Raw genomic sequence first — 18,557 nt, forward strand, 5'->3', positions numbered from 1 at the left:
GGTGTCTGTGTTGGGGAATGGACGGCGAAGACGGGATGGTGTCGGCGTTGGGGAGTGGGTGACGGAGACGGGGTGGCGTCTGCGTTGGGGAGTGGATGGTGGAGACGGGACAGTGTCTGCATTGGAGAGTGGGTGGCGGAGACGGGGCGGTGTCTGCGTTGGGGGGTGGATGGAGACGGGGCAGTGTCTGCGTTGTGGAGTGGGTAGAGATGGGGTGGTGTCTGCGTTGGGGAGTGGGTGGTGGAGACGGGGCGGTGTCTGCGTTGGGTAGTGGATGGAGATGGGACGGCGTCTGCGTTGGGGAGTAGATGGTGGAGACAGGATGGTGACTGCATTGGGAAGTGGATGGAGACGGGGTGGCGTCTGCGTTGGGGAGTGGATGGTGGAGACGGGACAGTGTCTGCATTGGGGAGTGGGTGGTGGAGACGGTGGCGTCTGCGTTGGGGAGTGGATGGAGGAGACGGGACAGTGTCTGCATTGGGGAGTGGGTGGTGGAGACAGGGTGGCGTCTGCGTTGGGTAGTGGATGGAGACGGGACGGCGTCTGCGTTGGGGAGTGGACGGCAGAGACCGGTAGGTGTCTGCGTTGGGGAGTTTTTTTTTCTTTTTTTCTTTTTTTATTAATTTTTTTCCTACAAAATTCTTTATTACAAATGTCGGTGCTATACAATATTTACAAACCCAGTGACTAACACATTTACTGCACTACAAACAGACAACACATTTTAAACCAATATATTGCCATCCTCATCAATGATGGCATTTACACCCCGCGGAGCCCAACGGTCCCGGAACATCTCGATGGTCGCCGTGGACTGTGCGTATTCCTTTTCAATGTTCACCCGGGCTCGAACATACCCCCTAAACATAGCCAGGCAGTCCGCCCGGGGAGAACCTCCTGCCACCCTTTTCCAGGAGCCACGGCTGGCAATTTTCGCCAGCCCCAGGAGCAAGTTGACAAGGACATCCTCATCCCTCTGTGCCCCCCTCCTTACTGGATGACCATATATGAATAGGGTGGGACTGAAATGCAACCAGAAGGCGAGAAGCAGCCCACGCAAATACGCGAAAAGGGGCTGCAACCTCACACACTCCACGTATATATGGTACACGGTCTCCTCCAGCCCGCAGAAGTGACACGCGGCTGGGAGATCCGTGTACAAACTAAAGAACTTATTGCAGGGCACCGCTTTATGCAGCACCCTCCAGCCGAGATCCCCAAGGTGCATGGGAAGGACTCCCTTGTAGAGGGACTTCCATTGGGGACCCCCCTCACCTCCAGGTGGAAAGACCGACTGCCATGGCGTGTCGGGACGGTGGACAAATGCTAGGAAGTGGAGGGTGTGGAGCAGCAGCCCATAAAGGTACCTCCTGCCTGCATCCCTGAATGGGATTGTGGGTGTTGATGAAAGACGGCTCAAGTTGTGTGGATTCGTCTCTCGGGTAAGGCTGCGGGGCCTGGGCCCGACGAGCAGCTCAGCCCGAGTCGTTCCACACACCTGAGCCGCACTGACATCCGTTGGGGAGTGGGTGTCGAAGACGGGGCGGTGTCAACGTTGGGGTGTGGACGGTGGAGACCGGTAGGTGTCTGCGTTGGGGATTGGATGCTGGCGATAGGTGATGTTTGCATTGGAGGACTGTGTGCACAGGAAGGGGCAGTTTGGGGGGACTAGGAGATTCGGGGGGTGTGTGCGCGCGCGCAGAGGGACGGATTAGGGGACTGGCAGATTGGGGGGTGTGTGCGCGCGCACAGCGGAACGGATTAGGGGACTGGCGGATTGGGTGTGTGCGCGTGCAGCGGGACGGATTAGGGGACTGGCTGATTGGTGGGGGGGAGTTCTGCGCTGGTAACGGGGTGAAGTCTGCAGCTTTTGTGTTATGTAGAATTAAATGTTTCTGTCATACAGGTTGAAAATGTAAATGTTGTTATTCCGACAGGTCTACGGTGGGTTATACACTGAAGACCAGTGTTGGTATCGATGTAAACTGAAGAAAGTCATGGCAAATGAAAAGGTAGTGCATATTTAAAATATTTATTGTTTTTTTTCCAAGTCAGTTTTAGTGCAATCATGTAATATGTTTGAATTTGTTTGGATGGTAACAACACCTTCACTTTCCAATGTTCCGGGGTAATGTGTGCGAATATATAATATAGTTGAATTTACTTGAGAGGTAACAAAATCTGATCTCTCAGATGTAATGGGGTAATTCAGGTAAAAGAAAGAAGTGTCTAACAACGTTGAATGTCTCCCTGCTGGATGCAATAATATGTGGTTAAACACGCTGTGTGGTTGTGACTGCTGGCTACACAATGAATAACAGTGCACTCCAGGGCAGTACTGCCCCCTCGTGCCTGCATTCATCCATTATTTACATCTAGCAAAATGTCTGGAAGTAATATTGCAAACCAGAACTGGGGAAAAGTCAGTGATAGGGCAGGGAAACAGGCCCTTCTGCCTGACTGATCTATGCTGACCTGCTAGAACCAGTTGCCTTACTCTAAGCCTTTGTCCTCCATGTCCCTAGCCAAATGCCTCTTAAATATTGCAATTGTATTTGCTCAACCACTTCATTCCGGGGATTAGCTGATGAAATTTATTTGTCACATGTACATCGAAACTTCAAAACATCACTGAGTCGTGGCTGAAAGGAGGCCATAGCGGGGAGCTTAACATCAAAGGATAAACTTTGAATCGAGAGGACAGGCAGGAGGGCATAGGCGGTGGTGTGTCTGTGTTGATAAAGAGATGGAATTACATCTTTAGAAAGAGGTGACATAGGGTCAGAGAATGTTGAATCTTTGTGGGAGGAATTAAGGAATTGCAAGGGTTAAAAAAACCATTGTAGGAATCATATATAGGCCTCCAAATAGTAACCAAGATGTGGGGTTGAGATTGCAAAGGGAGCTGGAAAAGGCAAGGGTAGTGACACAACTGTAATGGGGGAAGGACATTTGTAATATGCAAAGGGATTGGGGCAATCAGGTTGGTGTTGGATCGCAACAGATGGTATTTGTTGAATGCCTATGAGATGGCTTTTTGGAACAGCTTGTGCTCGAGCCTACTCGGAGAAAGGCTATCTTTGATTGGGTGTTGTGTAATAACCAGGGTTTATAAGTCAGCTTAATGTAAAGGAACCCTTAAGAGGTAGTGATCATAATATGATTGGATTCATATTGCAATTTGAGAGGGAGAAACTGAAGGCAGATGTATCAGTATTGCAATAGAATGAAGGGAGTTACAGAGGCAGGAGAGGGGAGGATACCGATGAAGATGACGACAGAGCAGAGATGGCTGGGAATAATTCACAAGGCGCAGGATAGATGTGTTCCACAGGGGAAGAAGTTCTCAAATGGCAGGGGTAGGCAACGGTCGATGACAAAGGAAGTTAAGGACTGCATAAAAGCCAAGGGAAGGGCATATACGGTAACAAAAGTGTGTGGAAAGTTGGATGATTAAGAAGCTTTCAAAATCCAACAAAAGGCAACTTAATAAAATCTAAGAAGGGAGAAAATGAAATATGAGGGCAGACTAGCCAGTAATATAAAGCAGGATGCCAAAAGCTTTTTCAGTTATATAAAGAGTAAAAAGAAGGTGAGGGTTGATATTGGACCACTGGAAAACGGTGCTGATGAGGTAGTAATGGGGACAAAGAACTGGCAGATGAACTTAATGGGTACTTTGCAGCTGTCTTCACTGTGGAAGACGCAGTGTGCCACAGGTCTGTGAGTGTCAGGGAGCAGGAGTGAGTGCCATTGCTATTACAAAGGACAAGCTGCTGGGCAGACTGAAAGGACTTGCGGTGGATAAGTCACCTAGGCCAGATGGACTTAAATATACACACGGACTTGGCCTCCACCGCAGTCTGTGGTAGAGCATTCCACAGACTTACTACTCTCTGGCCAACAAAATTCCTCCTTGCCTCTGTTCTAAAGGGTTGCCCCTCAAGTTTGAGGCTGTCTCTAAGTATTCTGAAACCCCATCCTTTAATAATAGACTCCAACACTTTCCCAACCACTGAGGGTAGGCTAACTGGCCTTTCTTTTGTCTTTCTCCCTTCTTAAAGACTGGACTGACACTTTCAATCTTCCAGTGCTTCATAACCTTGATAGAATCAAGTGATTCTTGAAGTGTGCTTGCTCCCTCGCCAATTAATTCCATTCTTTTCACCCATGATGTTTGGAAAACTTTCAGTGAGGGTAGTACATCTATGATGTCTAGGAAAAGCATTAGTATGGATGTGAAATTATAAAAAAATCCCAGACAAGATAAATGCTTCTGCAATGACCTCAATGTTGTCATCAATGAGGGGGACTCATTCAAGGAGCCTTTTGCTTGAATGATTCTGAAGTTGCAGTCAGCGGCGGGAGCAGAACGCAACGATGAGGTTTCTGGCAGGTCGGCGTTGCTTGCTTAAAAGGAGAGCTTTCCAGGCGTTCAGACATTCCGGGGGCCCAGTCAGTGACGTGAGCAGAGCACGGTGAATTGAATAAAAGTACAGAAGGGACAAGCGCGGTGGCCATTGTTGGGAGTAGGTTAGTGGTGAGAGTAGGAAAGTCAGGCTTTGGCTGAAAGGAGGCTTGGCCTCGAAAGAGGCGTTGCTTCTGGGTAAGTTCCTTCTTCTTGCTGTCTTTCTGTACTTAGTATAGTAAATGGCCATGTGTGTCCTTCATGCCAGATACTGGAGTCCTCGATGACCCAGAGTCTCTCAGGGAACTCCATCTGCATGAAGTGCATCCCGTTGTGGAAGGTGAGTAGCTGGGTGACTGTCAGGAGAAATGGAAATGTGAACAGGCAGTTAGCGCAGAGTACCCCTGTGGCCATTCCCCTCAATAATAAGTATGCTGTTTCGGATACTGTTGTGGGGGATGACCTCCCAGAGGAATGCCACAGAGACAAGGTTACGGGCACTGAGTATCCACCTGTGGTGTAGAAGGGAAAGAGAGAGAAGAAGGGAGCAGTAGTGATAAGGGACTCAGCATCAGAGGAACTGACAGGAGATTCTGTGGACATGAATGGAGCACCCGGACGGTATGTTGCCTCCCAGGTGCCAGGGTCAGGAATATCTCAGGTCACGTCCACAGCATTTTGGAGAGGGAAGGAGAGCAGCCAGATGTCTTGGTACATATTGGTACCAGTGACATGGGTAGGAAAAGCAATGAGGTCCTGAAAAGAGAATTTAGAGAGCTAGATAGAAAGCTGAGAAGCAGGACCTCCTGGATAGTAATCTCTGGATTGCTGCCTGTGCCAGATGCTGGTGAGGGTAGAAACAGGGTGATTTGGTAAGTTAATGCGTGGCCGAGAAGCTGGTTCAGGGGTCAGAGCTTTAGGTTCTTGGATCATTAGGATCTCTTCTGGGGGAGGTAAGACCTGTTCAAAAGTGATGGGTTGCACCAGAACCCGAGGGGGACAAATATTCTCGAGGGCAGGTTTGTTAGAGCTGTTGAGGAGGGTTTAAACTAATTTGGCAGGGGGATGGGACTAGGAATGAAGGGACTCAGGATAGGGTGGATGGTAAAAAAGCAAAGATAACATCCAGTCGGGCTGTCAGGAAGGGCAGGCAGATGATAGGACACAGTTGCAGCCAGCGGTGCATTAGGGATGCAGAATCAAAAAGGGTAGGAAATGCAGTATTCAAAGTGCACAGAGTTTAAGAAATAAGGTGGATGATCTTGTTGCATTATTTCAGGTATGATGTGTGGCCATCACTGAATTGTGGGTGAAGGATGGTTGTAGTTGGGAGCTGAATGACCAAGGTTACACGTTATATTGGAGGGATAGGAAGGTAGGCAGAGGAGGTGGCGTGGTTCTGCCTGTGACTTAGGATCGGACGATGTTGAGTCCTCGTGGACTGAGTTAAGAAACTGCAAGGGTAAGAGGACCCTGATGGCAGTTATGTACAAGCCTCCCAACAGTGGCTGGGAGGTGGACCACAGATTGCGGCAGGAAATAGAAAAGGCGAGTCAAAAGGGCAATGTTATGGTAGTCATGGGAGATTTTAACGTGCAGGTTGATTGGGGAAAATCGGGTTGGTAATGGATCTCAAGAGTATGTTTGAATGCCTAAGATATGGCTTTTTAGAGCAGTTTGTTATTAAGCCTACGAGGGGATCAGTTCTACTGGATTGGGTGTTATGTAATGAACCAGAGACGATTAGGGAGCTTAAGGTAAAAGAACCCTTAGGTGTCAGTGGCCACAATATGATTGAGTTCAACTTGAAGTCTGATAGGGAGAAAGTAAAGTCTGACGTAGTAGTACTTCAGTGGAGTAAAGGAAATTACAGTGGTATGAGAGAGGAGTTGGCCAAAGTAAATTGGAAGGAGATGCTGGGAGAGATGACAGCAGAGCAGCAATGGCGCGAGTTTCTGGGAAAAATGAGGAGGGTGCAGATTAGACATATTCCAAAAACAAAGAAATACTTAAAAAAGCAAAATAGTACAACCATGGCTGACAAGGGAAGTCAAAGCTATTGTAAAAGCAAAAGAAAGGGCATTCAACAAAGCAAAAATTAGTGGGAAGACAGAGGATTGGGAAGTTTTTAAAACCCTACAGAGAGCAACTAAAAGAATCATTGGAAAGGAAAAGATGAAATGGGAAAGCAAGCAAACAAACAATATCAAAGTGAATAGTAAACACTTTTAAGTATAAAAAAAAAAGAGAGATGGGAGTGGATAGAGGACCGCTAGAAAATGAGGCCGGAGAAATAATAACGGGGGACAAGGAGATGGCAGATGAACTAAATGAGCATTTTGCATCCGTCCTCACTGTGGAAGACTCTGGCAGTGTGCCAGATGTTGAAGGGAGTGAGGGAAGGGAAGTGAACAAAGTTACTATTACAAGGGAGAAGCTGCTCAAAAAGCTGACTGACCGAAGTGTATGTTAGTCACCCTGACCAGGTGAACTGCACCCTAGGGTTCTGAAGGAGGTAGCGTGGAAAATTGCAAGTATCACTCCACTCTAAGAAAGTAGGGAGGCAGAAGAAAGCTGATAATGATATGTTGGTAACATGCACAGGTAGCAGAGGTTTGTTTGATAGATTTATACTGTGCAGTGACCTCCATAGCATGCACAGAGTGTGGAAGAACCTGTAGCTGTCTTCCATTGAGGCAGGGAAAGGATGGTAGGGTTAAACAACCATGGTGTACAAAGGATGTAGAAAATCTAGTTAAGAAGAGAAGAAAAGAAAAGCTTATGAAAGGTTCAAGAAACTAGGTACTGTTAGAGCTCTAGAAAATTAGAGCAGGCCTTGGTGAGCAGGATTAAGGAAACCCCAAGGCATTCTGCAAGTATGTGAAGAGCAAGAGGATGAGCCGTGTGAGAATAGGACCAGTCAGATACGATAGTGGAAACGTGTGCATGGAGTGGGAGGAGGTCATGGAGGTACTTAATGAATACTTTGCTTCAGTATTCACTGGGGAAAAAGACCTTGGCAGTTGTGGAGATGATTTACAGCGTACTGAAATGCTTGAGCATATAGACATTAAGCAAGAGGATGTGCTAGAGCTTTTGAAAAGCATTAAGTTAGATAAGTTGTTGGGACTGGACGAGATGTATCCCAGGCTGCTGTAGGAGGTGAGGAAGGAGAGTGCTGAGCCTCTGGCGATGATCTTTGCATCATCAATAGGAACGGAAGAGGTTCCGGAAAGTTGGAGGGTTGCGGATGTTGTTCCCTTGTTCAAGAAAGGGAGTAGAGATGACCCAGGAAATTATAAGACCAGTGAGTCTTAATTCAGTGGTGGGTAAGTTTTTGGATAAGATCTTGAAAGGCAGGATTTATGAACATTTGGAGAGACATAAACTGATTAGGGATATTCAGCTTGGCTTTGTCAAGGGCAGGTCATGTCAACGAGCCTGATTGAGGACGTAACACAACACATTGAATGTAGAATAGTGGATTTAGAGTATATGGATTTCATTAAGATATTTGATAATGTTTCCCAGGTAAGGCTCATTCAGAAAGTAATGAGGCATGGGATCAAAGGAGACCTTGCTTTGTGGATCCAGAATTGGCTTGCCCACAGAAGGCAAAGAGTGGTTGTAATAGTTCATTTTCTGCATGGAGGTCAGTGACCAGTGGTGTTCCACAGGGATCTGTTCTGGGACCCCTCCTCTTTGTGATTTTTAAAAAATAAATATAAGTGACCTGGATGAGGAAGTAGAAGGGTTGGTTAGTAAGTTTGCTGATGACACAAAGGTTGGGGGTGTTGTGGATAGTCTGGAGGGGGGAGGACAACCTCCCGTTGTCGGAGGTTACAACAGGACATCAATAGGATGTAGAACTGGGCTGAGAAGTGGCAGATGGAGTTCAACCCAGATAAGTGTGAAGTAGTTCATTTTGGTAGTTCAAATTTGAAGATGGAATATAATATTAATGATAAGACTCTTGGTGTGGAGGATCAGAGGGATCTTGGGGTCCGTGTCGATAGGACACTCAAAGCTGCTGCATTGGCTGGCAGTGTTGTTAAGAAGGCGTATAGTGTGTTGGCATTCGTCAACTGTGGGATTGAGTTCAAGAGCCGTGAGGTCATGGTACAGCTAGACAAGACCTTCGACCCCACTTGGGGTATGTGTTCAGTTTTGGTCACCTCATTACGGGAAGGATGTGGAAACTATAGAAAGTGTGCAGAGGAGATTTACAAGGATGTTGCCTGGATTGGGGAGCATGCCTTGTGAGAATAGGTTGACTGAACTTGGCCTTTTCTCCTGGGAGCGACGAAGGATGAGAGGTGACCTGGTAGAGGTGTATAAGATGATGAGAAGCATTGATCGTGTGGATAGTCAGAGGTTTTTTCCCAGGACTGAAATGGCCAACGTGAGGGAGCATATTTTAGGTGGTTTGGAAGTAGGTACAGGGGGGATGTCAGAGGTAAGTTTTTCTCTGTGGTGGGTGTGTGGAATGCTTAGCTATTGACGGTGGTAGAGGTGGATACAATGGGGTCTTTTAAGAGACTCTTAGATGCATGTAGCTTAGAAAAATAGGGGCTGTGCGGTTGGGAAATTCTCAGCAGTTTCTTGAGTAGTTTACGTGGTCGGCACGACATCGTGAGCTGCGGGGCCTGTAATGTGCTGTAGATTTCTGTGCTCGATGTTCTCTGGCCAGAAGAATGCAATGACATCCTAGGAGTTCAGGCAGAACTAGTGATCGAAAACATCGTTGAACTGACCAATGAAGCAGGAATAGAGGATGTTAATGATGGAGATGTTGAAGAGTTACTACAAGCTTTAACAGCAATGGGCTTTGAGAATTGATAGAGCAACATATCCTGGGTGAATCGGATGGAGAAGAGGAAACGCCAGCAAGAAATGTCACCACAAAATTCCTCAGCTCTACCATCACCATGATCACTCAAGTCATGGACCATCATCGATAATGACCCTGACCGGGAGCGAAGCAATAAGGCAAAGAGAGGTGTTCTCAACACGATTTCCTGCTGCTGAGAACTGTGAATGTGCACCAAAAAAAAAGAATCTGAGTGTTGTTTATGGCAGCGGTCCCCAACCACCGGGCTGTGGACCAGTACCGGGCCGCAAAGCATGTGCTACCGGGCCGCGAGGAAACAATATGAGTCAGCTGCACCTTTTCTCATTCCCTGTCACGCACTGTTGAACTTGAACACAGGGTTCCCTTATTTGCCGGGACATCCTGTATATTGGGCTAAATTGGTTTGTCCCATACGGGACCGCCCTTGTCCCGTATTTCCCCCGCTAAGGTAGAGCGTTCCTATGAAACCTTTCGTGCCGAAATAGCATGAAGCAAAGAAGCAATTAAGCAATTACCACTAATTTATACGGGAAAAAGTTTTCAGTGTTCCCAGATCCAAAAAATAACCCAACAAATCATACCAAATAACACAGAAAACCAAAAATAAACAACACTGACATATAGTAAAAGCAAGAATGATATGATAAATACGCAGCCTATATAAAGTAGAAATAATGTAGGTACAGTATAGTCAGGAAGATGAAGGCAAAACCGATTTGTCGGGAGAAAAATCGGCACGTATGCTCATGTTCACATCACATGCGCACACAGGTGCCCGTGCAAGGCTTCATGGTCATGGTAGTCTTTCCTGGGGTAAAGTGTCCCGGGATTTGGCTGCTACCGTTGTCCCTTATTTGGGAGTGAGAAAGTTGGCAACCCTAACTGTAAAAGACATGTTGAGGTGAGTTTAACCCTACTTGAACACCATCCCCACCCCCCCAGTCGGCCGGTCCGCAAGAATATTGTCAATATTAAACCAGTCCGTGGTGCAAAAAAGGTTGGGGACCCCTGTTTTATGGTGACATATATGTAGTTTGATAATAAATTTCCATTGAACTTTGAGGAAATAGAAGTGGCTATAGCATCTATGTGGTTAGATTACAACTTGCGATTGGTGATGTTCACACCAGGGAACTGGAAGCTGTCAACCTTTTCCACCTCAGCACCACATATAAACTGGAAAGCTTCCGGATTAAGATGGCGCTACTGAATGCGTGCAACAGCTCACTGGTTAAAAAATGAGAAATTCAACTAAAAACATTACTAATAACATCCTTTCTGAAGTAAATTGTGGTAAATTATCACTGCAAACAATGAAGGGGCAAGTGAAGGTGAGCCGTGTTTGGGGGAACGAGCCTTGCTCGTGTGTTGCAGACTTGACTCGTGGAGTGAGCCATTTGGAGAGAAGCAGAGACTAAGGAGTTCTGATACCCGATACCTGGGCTCGAGACTGGATCGATCTGAGCACCGAGCCAATTTGAAGAGTTTTAAAGCAGCTTCGGGCTAGGCGGCAAAATCTGGGCCCGGAGTGTGTCACTGGGCGCATGGTCTAGGCCTGGAGCATTTTGCTCCAGCGGTGCCTGGGTACTAATGTAAGATATGATACATTGGTTGGACAACTTAAACACTGGCCCAGATAGATTGGAAAGACAGGGTGTCAGGATCGGACGTGAGAGCCAGTTTTGCTCGCTCTCAACAATGATCACTCCTCTCTCCGTGAAGTTGAGGCGATGAAGAGTGTCCCGGCTGCTGTGCTTCATGCTCACTAATATGATGAACTAATAACGAGGCTCTGGGCTGCTCTGGGGTTTGGATCTCAGGACTCATTTTGGTTTAAAATGTTGTTGCTTTCTTCTGTTGTTTGCAGGATTTGTTGGTTTTCCCCCTTTCTCTTGCTCATCGGGGATTGGTCTTTTATTTATTATTTTTTAATTGGGTTCTTTTGGGTTTCTGGCTTAGTGGCTGCCTGTAAGCAGACAAATCTCAAGGTTGTATAGTTTATACATTCTTTGATAATAAATGCACTTAGAAACATTGATATATCCTTGATATCTCTAATCTTGGGCATCTTTGATAATTGTGCCCAGTGTTGAGTACAGATGAGTTTGGAAATTTCATTCAGCAGTCCCATCTTCTGTACAACTGATGTAATTATTTGTGCATCATTTCACAAAAATAAACACAAAATTTGATCTTCTTTTCAGTGCCTGATGACGTATGTTGATTATGGAAATTCTGAAACTCTAAACAAGTCGTCTGTCGTTGAACTGCCAGAAGATTTGCAGCGCCCAGGTTTGGCCAGCAAGTACAGGCTTTGGGGCCTTCGGGTTCCACCCAAGCAAGAGGTTGCTGAATTTGACCAGGTAATGTGAAGTAGTTTTGGGATTCGTGAAACGACATGCTTGCAGGCAGATTTTTTTAAATAGGATTCATCTTGACACCTGGGAAAAATTCTAGTAAAGAAGGTTTGATCTGCAGGACTTGAGTTATTTCAGCTGAAGGGACTAGGCAAAAGGACTTCCATTCTGTCTGACTGCTGTTCTATTGCTTTGATTTAGTACAGAGGAAGAGAGCCTCATCATTGTGGCACGATTCCCTCACCCCGAACTAGCCCCAGCTTCTTCATCTTAAACCCATGCCCGGTTCTGAGACACAGGCTGCTGACAGCAGCTCTCCACTGTCCTTTGTCCCGGGCCGTAAGGTGATCAGCCCTGTGGCTTTTGCCTTCGTGACTTCATAGGTCTTCTAGGCAAAGATCCTTCCTCTCCACGGGATGAGGTCTTCGGAGCTTCAGTTGCTGTTCCTGGAGCTCTGGATTTTTACGGGATGGGGTTGCTAGTCCCGTGCCCAACCTCCTCCTCTTGCATCCGGGCTGGGGACTGTCCATGGCGGAGTTAGTTAGGCACATGGATGAAATAAAAACGGAGAGCTATGTGGGAGGGAAGGGTTAGATTGACCTTGGAATAGATTAAAAGGTTGGCATAACACTGTGGGCTGAAGGGCTTGCATTGTGCTGTACTGTTCTGCGTTCCGTTTCATTGAAATTGCTGACTTTGTCCTGTACAATCTGATCCATAATCTTTCTGCTTTTCTTTGGTGGAATGCAACTTGTGAACTATGTTAGGAAAGAGGGGTTGGGGGGAGGAGGAAAGGAACTTGTTTTATAGAGTCTGGCCCTGTGGCTCAGAAGGGTAGGGAAAGGAAGAGAAAGGCAGTAGTGATAGGGGACTCTATCGTTAGGGGGTCAGACAGGCGATTCGGTGGACACAGGAAAGAAACGCGGATGGTAGCTTGCCTGGGTCCAGGATGTTTCAGATCGCGTCCAAGATATCCTGCAGTGGGAGGGAGAACAGCCAGAGGTCATGGTACATATTGGTACCAATGACATGGGTAGGAAAAGGGAAGAGGTCCGGAAAACAGACTACAGGAAGTTGAGAAGCAGGACCGCAAGGGTAGTAATCTCGGGATTACTGCCTGTGCCATGAGACAGTGAGTATAGGAATAGAGTGAGGTGGAGGGTAAATGCGTGGCTGAGGGATTGGAGCAGGGGGCAGGGATTCAGATTTCTGGATCATTGGGACCTCTTTTGCGGCAGATGTGACCTGTACAAAAAGGACAGGTTGCACTTGAATCCCAGGGGGACCAATATCCTGGCGGGGAGGTTTGCTAAGGCTACTGGGGAGAGTTGTTTTAAAATTTATTATTTTTATTTGGATAAGGAATTCAGAAGTATCATGAACTTTTGTCACATGTATAACCTTTTCCATTTTTTTTATATATATATATATATATATATATATATATATAAAAGTATAATTATTTATACAATCCTAAGTACACATTAAGATGATATAAAAAGAAACTAGACACTTAAATAGATAATTATGTGCAGTTGAAATTCTACTCTATTAGGCTAAGTAATGATATTAGTTGTTAAGAAAAATAGTAATAATAGTGGATTAATAATAATTTCTATATATCTCTTCTGGACCATTTCTTTCTGGTCTAAAATGTTGTATGTAAGCCTATGTAAACTACCATTGTAGGTGTTTATATCCTAATTTGTTCATGTTTGTTCCTACCCCCAAACATAATTATCCAATCCCTATGTACTTATTTACTTAATTTCATCATTTTTTATCCCTTTCCCAAATCTTTTCCTTTACTTCTGTTAATTCTCCATTTTCCAAAAAAAAACAAAAACAGTAAACATTTAGTCCAGGGGTGCTTACAGTAGCAATATTACTGTGTTGATGAGAAGAGCAGTATAAATCATTAGGAAAGTCATCTAAAGTCTGCTCACTTTGGGGTTATGTATTCAATCCATTTATTCCAAATTTGATAACATTTTTCTTGTTGAATTTTCAGAGAGTAAGTCATCTTTTCCATTTTAAATATTGCCAAGATAATTTCGTGCCAATCTTCTAGTGGTATTGGATTTAGCCACTTTCTAGTGATTGATTTCTTACTTGCCGCTAAAAGGGCCTGCAGCAACTTTATATCTTCCTTCTGTTCAAGAAACAAAACATGCCCCAAATAGAGCGTCTCAAAGTTCAGAGGTATCTGGGTCTTAAGTACCTTAACTAATGTTCTATGAATACCTTTCCAATATAAACTTAATTTAGGGCAATCCCAGAAAATATGGAAATGATTTGCCTCCTTGGAGCCGCACCTTCTCCAACCCCTCACGTTTGTGTCTTTATATTTTTCCTGATATGGGGTCTTGAAGTATCTTACAATATTTTTCCAACAGTGTTCTCTCCAAGTCAAAGAATTAGTCGAAGACCACTGAAAGCTGCAGATTTTCCCCCAAGCCTCCTCTGAAAGTACCAACCCCGCTTCTTTCTCCCACTTCTGTTTAATATACAGTGTGTTTACATTTTTAGTATGGGAGTGTGCATTGTATAATCAAGAAACTGATTTACTTGGTATTGAACTGTAGCTGAATTCAGAATCTTGAAAAATTCTAATTCTACTGTTGATAAGTCTGTATATCTACAACTCTGGTTAACATAGTTTCGTACTTGAAGGTACCTAAAAAAAAAGTCATTGTGTTCTGGGCCATGTTTGATCTGCAGGAATTGGAAACTTTGTAATACTCTTTTATCTATAAATGAGAGGTAGGTTGTAAGACCTTTCTTTATCCATAGTTCAAATCTTTTATCTCCTCTGTTGGTAAGGAATTCGGTATCATATGCACACCATCTGAAAAGTTTTAACATGTTATTGATTCCACATGAATTAACCACCTTCTGCCATACTTTTAATATAAGACTTATCCAGCTGTTTTTAAACTTTTCCAATTGGGCCATCAATCCTTTGTCAGCTATTGAGGCCTGTAGAGGAAAACTGTCAATCAATCCAAATTCTGTTTCCTTCCATCTAGCCTTATATTCCCTATTACACCAATATAACAGAGAGGTTATTGTGAAGCATGAAAATAATTTCTCAAGCTAGGAAGTACCATACCTCCTCCTTCCTTCCCTAACTGGAAGGTGTCGTATTGAATTCTAGGTTTCTTTCCTTGCCAGATAAAGCGGGAAATCCATTTGTCCCATTCCCTGAATTGATTATCATCCACCTCCACAGGTAAAGTCCGGAAAAGATAGAGTAACCAAGGGAGAATATTCATTTTTATGGTATTTATCCTTGAATTTAAACTTAAAAAGGGGATAAGATTCCATCTGTGCACATCTGCTTTTATCTCTGAAATTAATGGCCCATAATTTACCTGTGACAGCGTTGAAAGATCCTTCGGCAGGGTTATTCCTAAATATTTTAATGATTTAGCTTCCCACTTAAGATCATATGTATCCTGAAATTTTTTGGATGGTGTATAATTTAGGGACATGACCTGCGTTTTCTTTACATTTATTTTATAACCTGATATTTTCCCAAAGTCATCCAACAGTGTAAACAATCCTATAAATGATTTTTCTGGTTCACTCAGATAGACTAAAACATCATCTGTGAATAACGCCACTTTCTGTTCAATCCCTGCCACCTTGATACTTTTTACAATTTCGCTGTGTCTTATTAGTTGGGTAAGCGGTTGAATGTATAGTGCAAAAAGGAGAGGAGAAATTGGGCATCCCTGTCTCCTGCCTCTCTCTAAAATAAAGGAGTCAGAGAGGTCCCTATTTATCTTAATTTGAGCTGTAGGGCTATCATATAAAGTCTGGATTACTTTAATAAACTTTTCTTGAAAGCTGTATCTTCCTAACACCCTGTATAGGAATGCCCAACTAACTGAATCATAAGCTTTCTCAGTGTCTAATCCCACTACCATTGTCTCTGTCCCGTTCTTAGTAACCTGTTCTAGTATGTGTAGAGTTCTCCTTATGTTGTCCTGTATTTGTCTTTGTTGAACAAATCCAGTCTGGTCTAAGTGGATTAGGCCAGGTAAAAGCTTTTCCAATCTGACTGCTGGGGAGAGTTTAAACTCAAATTGTTGGGGGGTGGGAACCGAACTGAAGAGACTGCGGAAGAGGCGGTTGGCCACAAATAGAGAAAGCTTGTAGACAGTGTGTGAGGGAGGATAGGCAGGTAATAGAGAAGGGACGCGTTCAGACAGACAGTTTGAGATGTGTCTATATTGTGAACAAAGCGGATGAGCTTAGAGCGTGGATCAGTACTTGGAGATATGATGTGGTGGCCATTACAGAGACTTGGATGGCTCAGGGACAGGAATGATTACTTCAAGTGCCGGGTTTTAAATGTTTCAGAAAGGACAGGCAGGGAAGCAAAAGAGGTGGGGGCGTGGCACTGTTGATCAGAGATAGTGTCAAGGCTGCAGAAAAGGTGGACGTCATGGAGGGGTTGTCTACAGAGTCTCTGTGGGTGGAGGTTAGGAACAAGAAGGGATCAATAACATTACTGGGTGTTTTTTATAGGCCGCCCAATAGTAACAGGGATATCGAGGAGCAGATAGGGAAACAGATCCTGGAAAGGTGTAATAATAACAGAGTTGTCATGGTGGGAGATTTTAATTTCCCAAATATCGATTGGCATCTCCCTAGATTGAGGTGTTTAGATGGGATGGAGTTTGTTAGGTGTGTTCAGGAAGGTTTCTTGACACAATATGTAGATAAGCCTACAAGAGGAGATTTTGATTTGGTATTGGGAAATGAAACTGGTCAGGTGTCAGATCTCTCAGTGGGAGAGCATTTTGGAGATGGTGATCATAATTCTATCTCCTTTACAATAACATTGGAGAGAAATAGGAACAGACAAGTTAGAAAAGCATTTAATTGGAGTAAGGGGAATTATGAGGCTGTCAGGCAGGAACTTGGAAGCATAAATTGGGAACAGATGTTCTCAGGGAAAGGTACAGAAGAAATGTTGAAGGGATATTTGTGTGGAGTTCTGCATAGGTACGTTCCAATGAGACAGGGAAATTATGGTAGGTTACAAAACCGTGGTGTACAAAGGCCGTAGTAAATCTAGTCAGGAAGAAAAGAAAAGCTTACAGAAGGTTCAGAGAGCTAGGTAACGTTAGAGATCTAGAAGATTATAAGGCTAACAGGAAGGAGTTTAAGAATGAAATTAGGAGAGCCAGAAGGGGCCATTAGAAGGCCTTGGCAGGCAGGATTAAGGAAAACCCCAAGGCATTCTACAAGTATGCGAAGAGCAAGAAGATAAGACGTGAAAGAATAGGACCTATCAAGTGTGACAGTGGGAAAATGTGTATGGAACTGGAGGACAACAGGAATTCTGCAGATGCTGGAAATTCAAGCAACACACATCAAAGATGCTGGTGAACGCAGCAGGCCAGGCAGCATCTGTAGGAAGAGGTGCGGTCGACATTTCAGGCCGAGACCCTTTGTCAGGACTAACTGAAGGAAGAGTGAGTAAGGGATTTGAAAGTTGGAGGGGGAGGGGGAGATCCAAAATGATAGGAGAAGACAGGAGGGGGAGGGATAGAGCCAAGAGCAAAAGGGGATACGAGAGGATCATGGGACAGGAGATCCGGGAAGAAAGACAAGGATGGGCGGGGGGACCCAGAGGATGGGCAAGAGGTATATTCAGAGGGACAGAGGGAGAAAAAGGAGAGTGAGGGAAAGAATGTGTGCATAAAAATAAGTAACAGATGGGGTACAAGGGGGAGGTGGGGCCTTAGCGGAAGTTAGAGAAGTCGATGTTCACGCCATCAGGTTGGAGGCTACCAGACGGAATATAAGGTGTTGTTCCTCCAACCTGAGTGTGGCTTCATCTTTACAGTAGAGGAGGCCGTGGATAGACATGTCAGAATGGGATGTGGAATTAAAATGTGTGGCCACTGGGAGATCCTGCTTTCTCTGGCGACAGAGCGTAGGTGTTCAGCAAAGCGGTCTCCCAGTCTGCGTCGGGTCTCGCCAATATATAAAAGGCCACATCGGGAGCACCGGACGCAGTATATCACCCCAGTCGACTCACAGGTGAAGTGTTGCCTCACCTGGAAGGACTGTTTGGGGCCCTGAATGGTGGTAAGGGAGGAAGTGTAGGGGCATGTGTAGCACTTGTTCCACTTACACGGATAAGTGCCAGGAGGGAGATCAGTGGGGAGGGATGGGGGGGACGAATGGTCAAGGGAGTTGAGTAGGGAGCAATCCCTGCGGAATGCAGGGGAGGGGGAGGGAAAGATGTGCTTAGTGGTGGGATCCCGTTGGAGGTGGCGGAAGTTACGGAGAATAATATGTTGGACTCGGAGGCTGGTGGGGTGGTAGGTGAGGACCAGGGGGACACTATTCCTAGTGGGGTGGCGGGAGGATGGAGTGAGAACAGATGTGCGTGAAATGGGGGAGATGCGTTTAAGAGCAGAGTTGATAGTGGAGGAAGGGAAGCCCCTTTCTTTAAAAAAGGAAGACATCTCCCTCGTTACATCGCTACATCGATGACTGCATTGGCGCTGCTTCCTGCACGCATGCAGAACTCGTTGACTTTATTAACTTTGCCTCCAACTTTCACCCTGCCCTCAAGTTTACCTGGTCCATTTCCGACACCTCCCTCCCCTTTCTAATTCTTTCTGTCTCTGTCTCTGGAGACAGCTTATCCACTGATGTCTACTATAAGCCTACTGACTCTCACAGCTATCTGGACTATTCCTCTTCTCACCCTGTCTCTTGCAAAAACGCCATCCCCTTCTCGCAATTCCTCCGTCTCCGCCGCATCTGCTCTCAGGATGAGGCTTTTCATTCTAGGACGAGGGAGATGTCCTCCTTTTTTAAAGGAAGGGGGTCCCTTCCTCCACTATCAACTCTGCTCTTAAACACATCTCCCCCATTTCACGTACATCTGCTCTCACTCCATCCTCCCGCC

The 18,557-nt window shown here is 45.3% G+C and overlaps 1 protein-coding gene across 1 annotated transcript in view; it reads left to right on the forward strand.

The window, feature by feature from the left end:
- The window catches only part of stk31 (serine/threonine kinase 31), a 151,605-nt gene that overhangs the window by 22,153 nt on the left and 110,895 nt on the right, over positions 1-18,557 (forward strand). The window contains exons 5-6 of the mRNA XM_072282982.1: positions 1,938-2,012; positions 11,465-11,623. Of these exons, the coding sequence (XP_072139083.1) occupies positions 1,938-2,012; positions 11,465-11,623 (234 nt within the window). The remainder of the gene's footprint in view (positions 1-1,937; positions 2,013-11,464; positions 11,624-18,557) is intronic.

Source organism: Mobula birostris, chromosome 19 (assembly GCF_030028105.1).
Source record: "Mobula birostris isolate sMobBir1 chromosome 19, sMobBir1.hap1, whole genome shotgun sequence".
Classification (NCBI taxonomy): Eukaryota; Metazoa; Chordata; class Chondrichthyes; order Myliobatiformes; family Myliobatidae; genus Mobula; species Mobula birostris.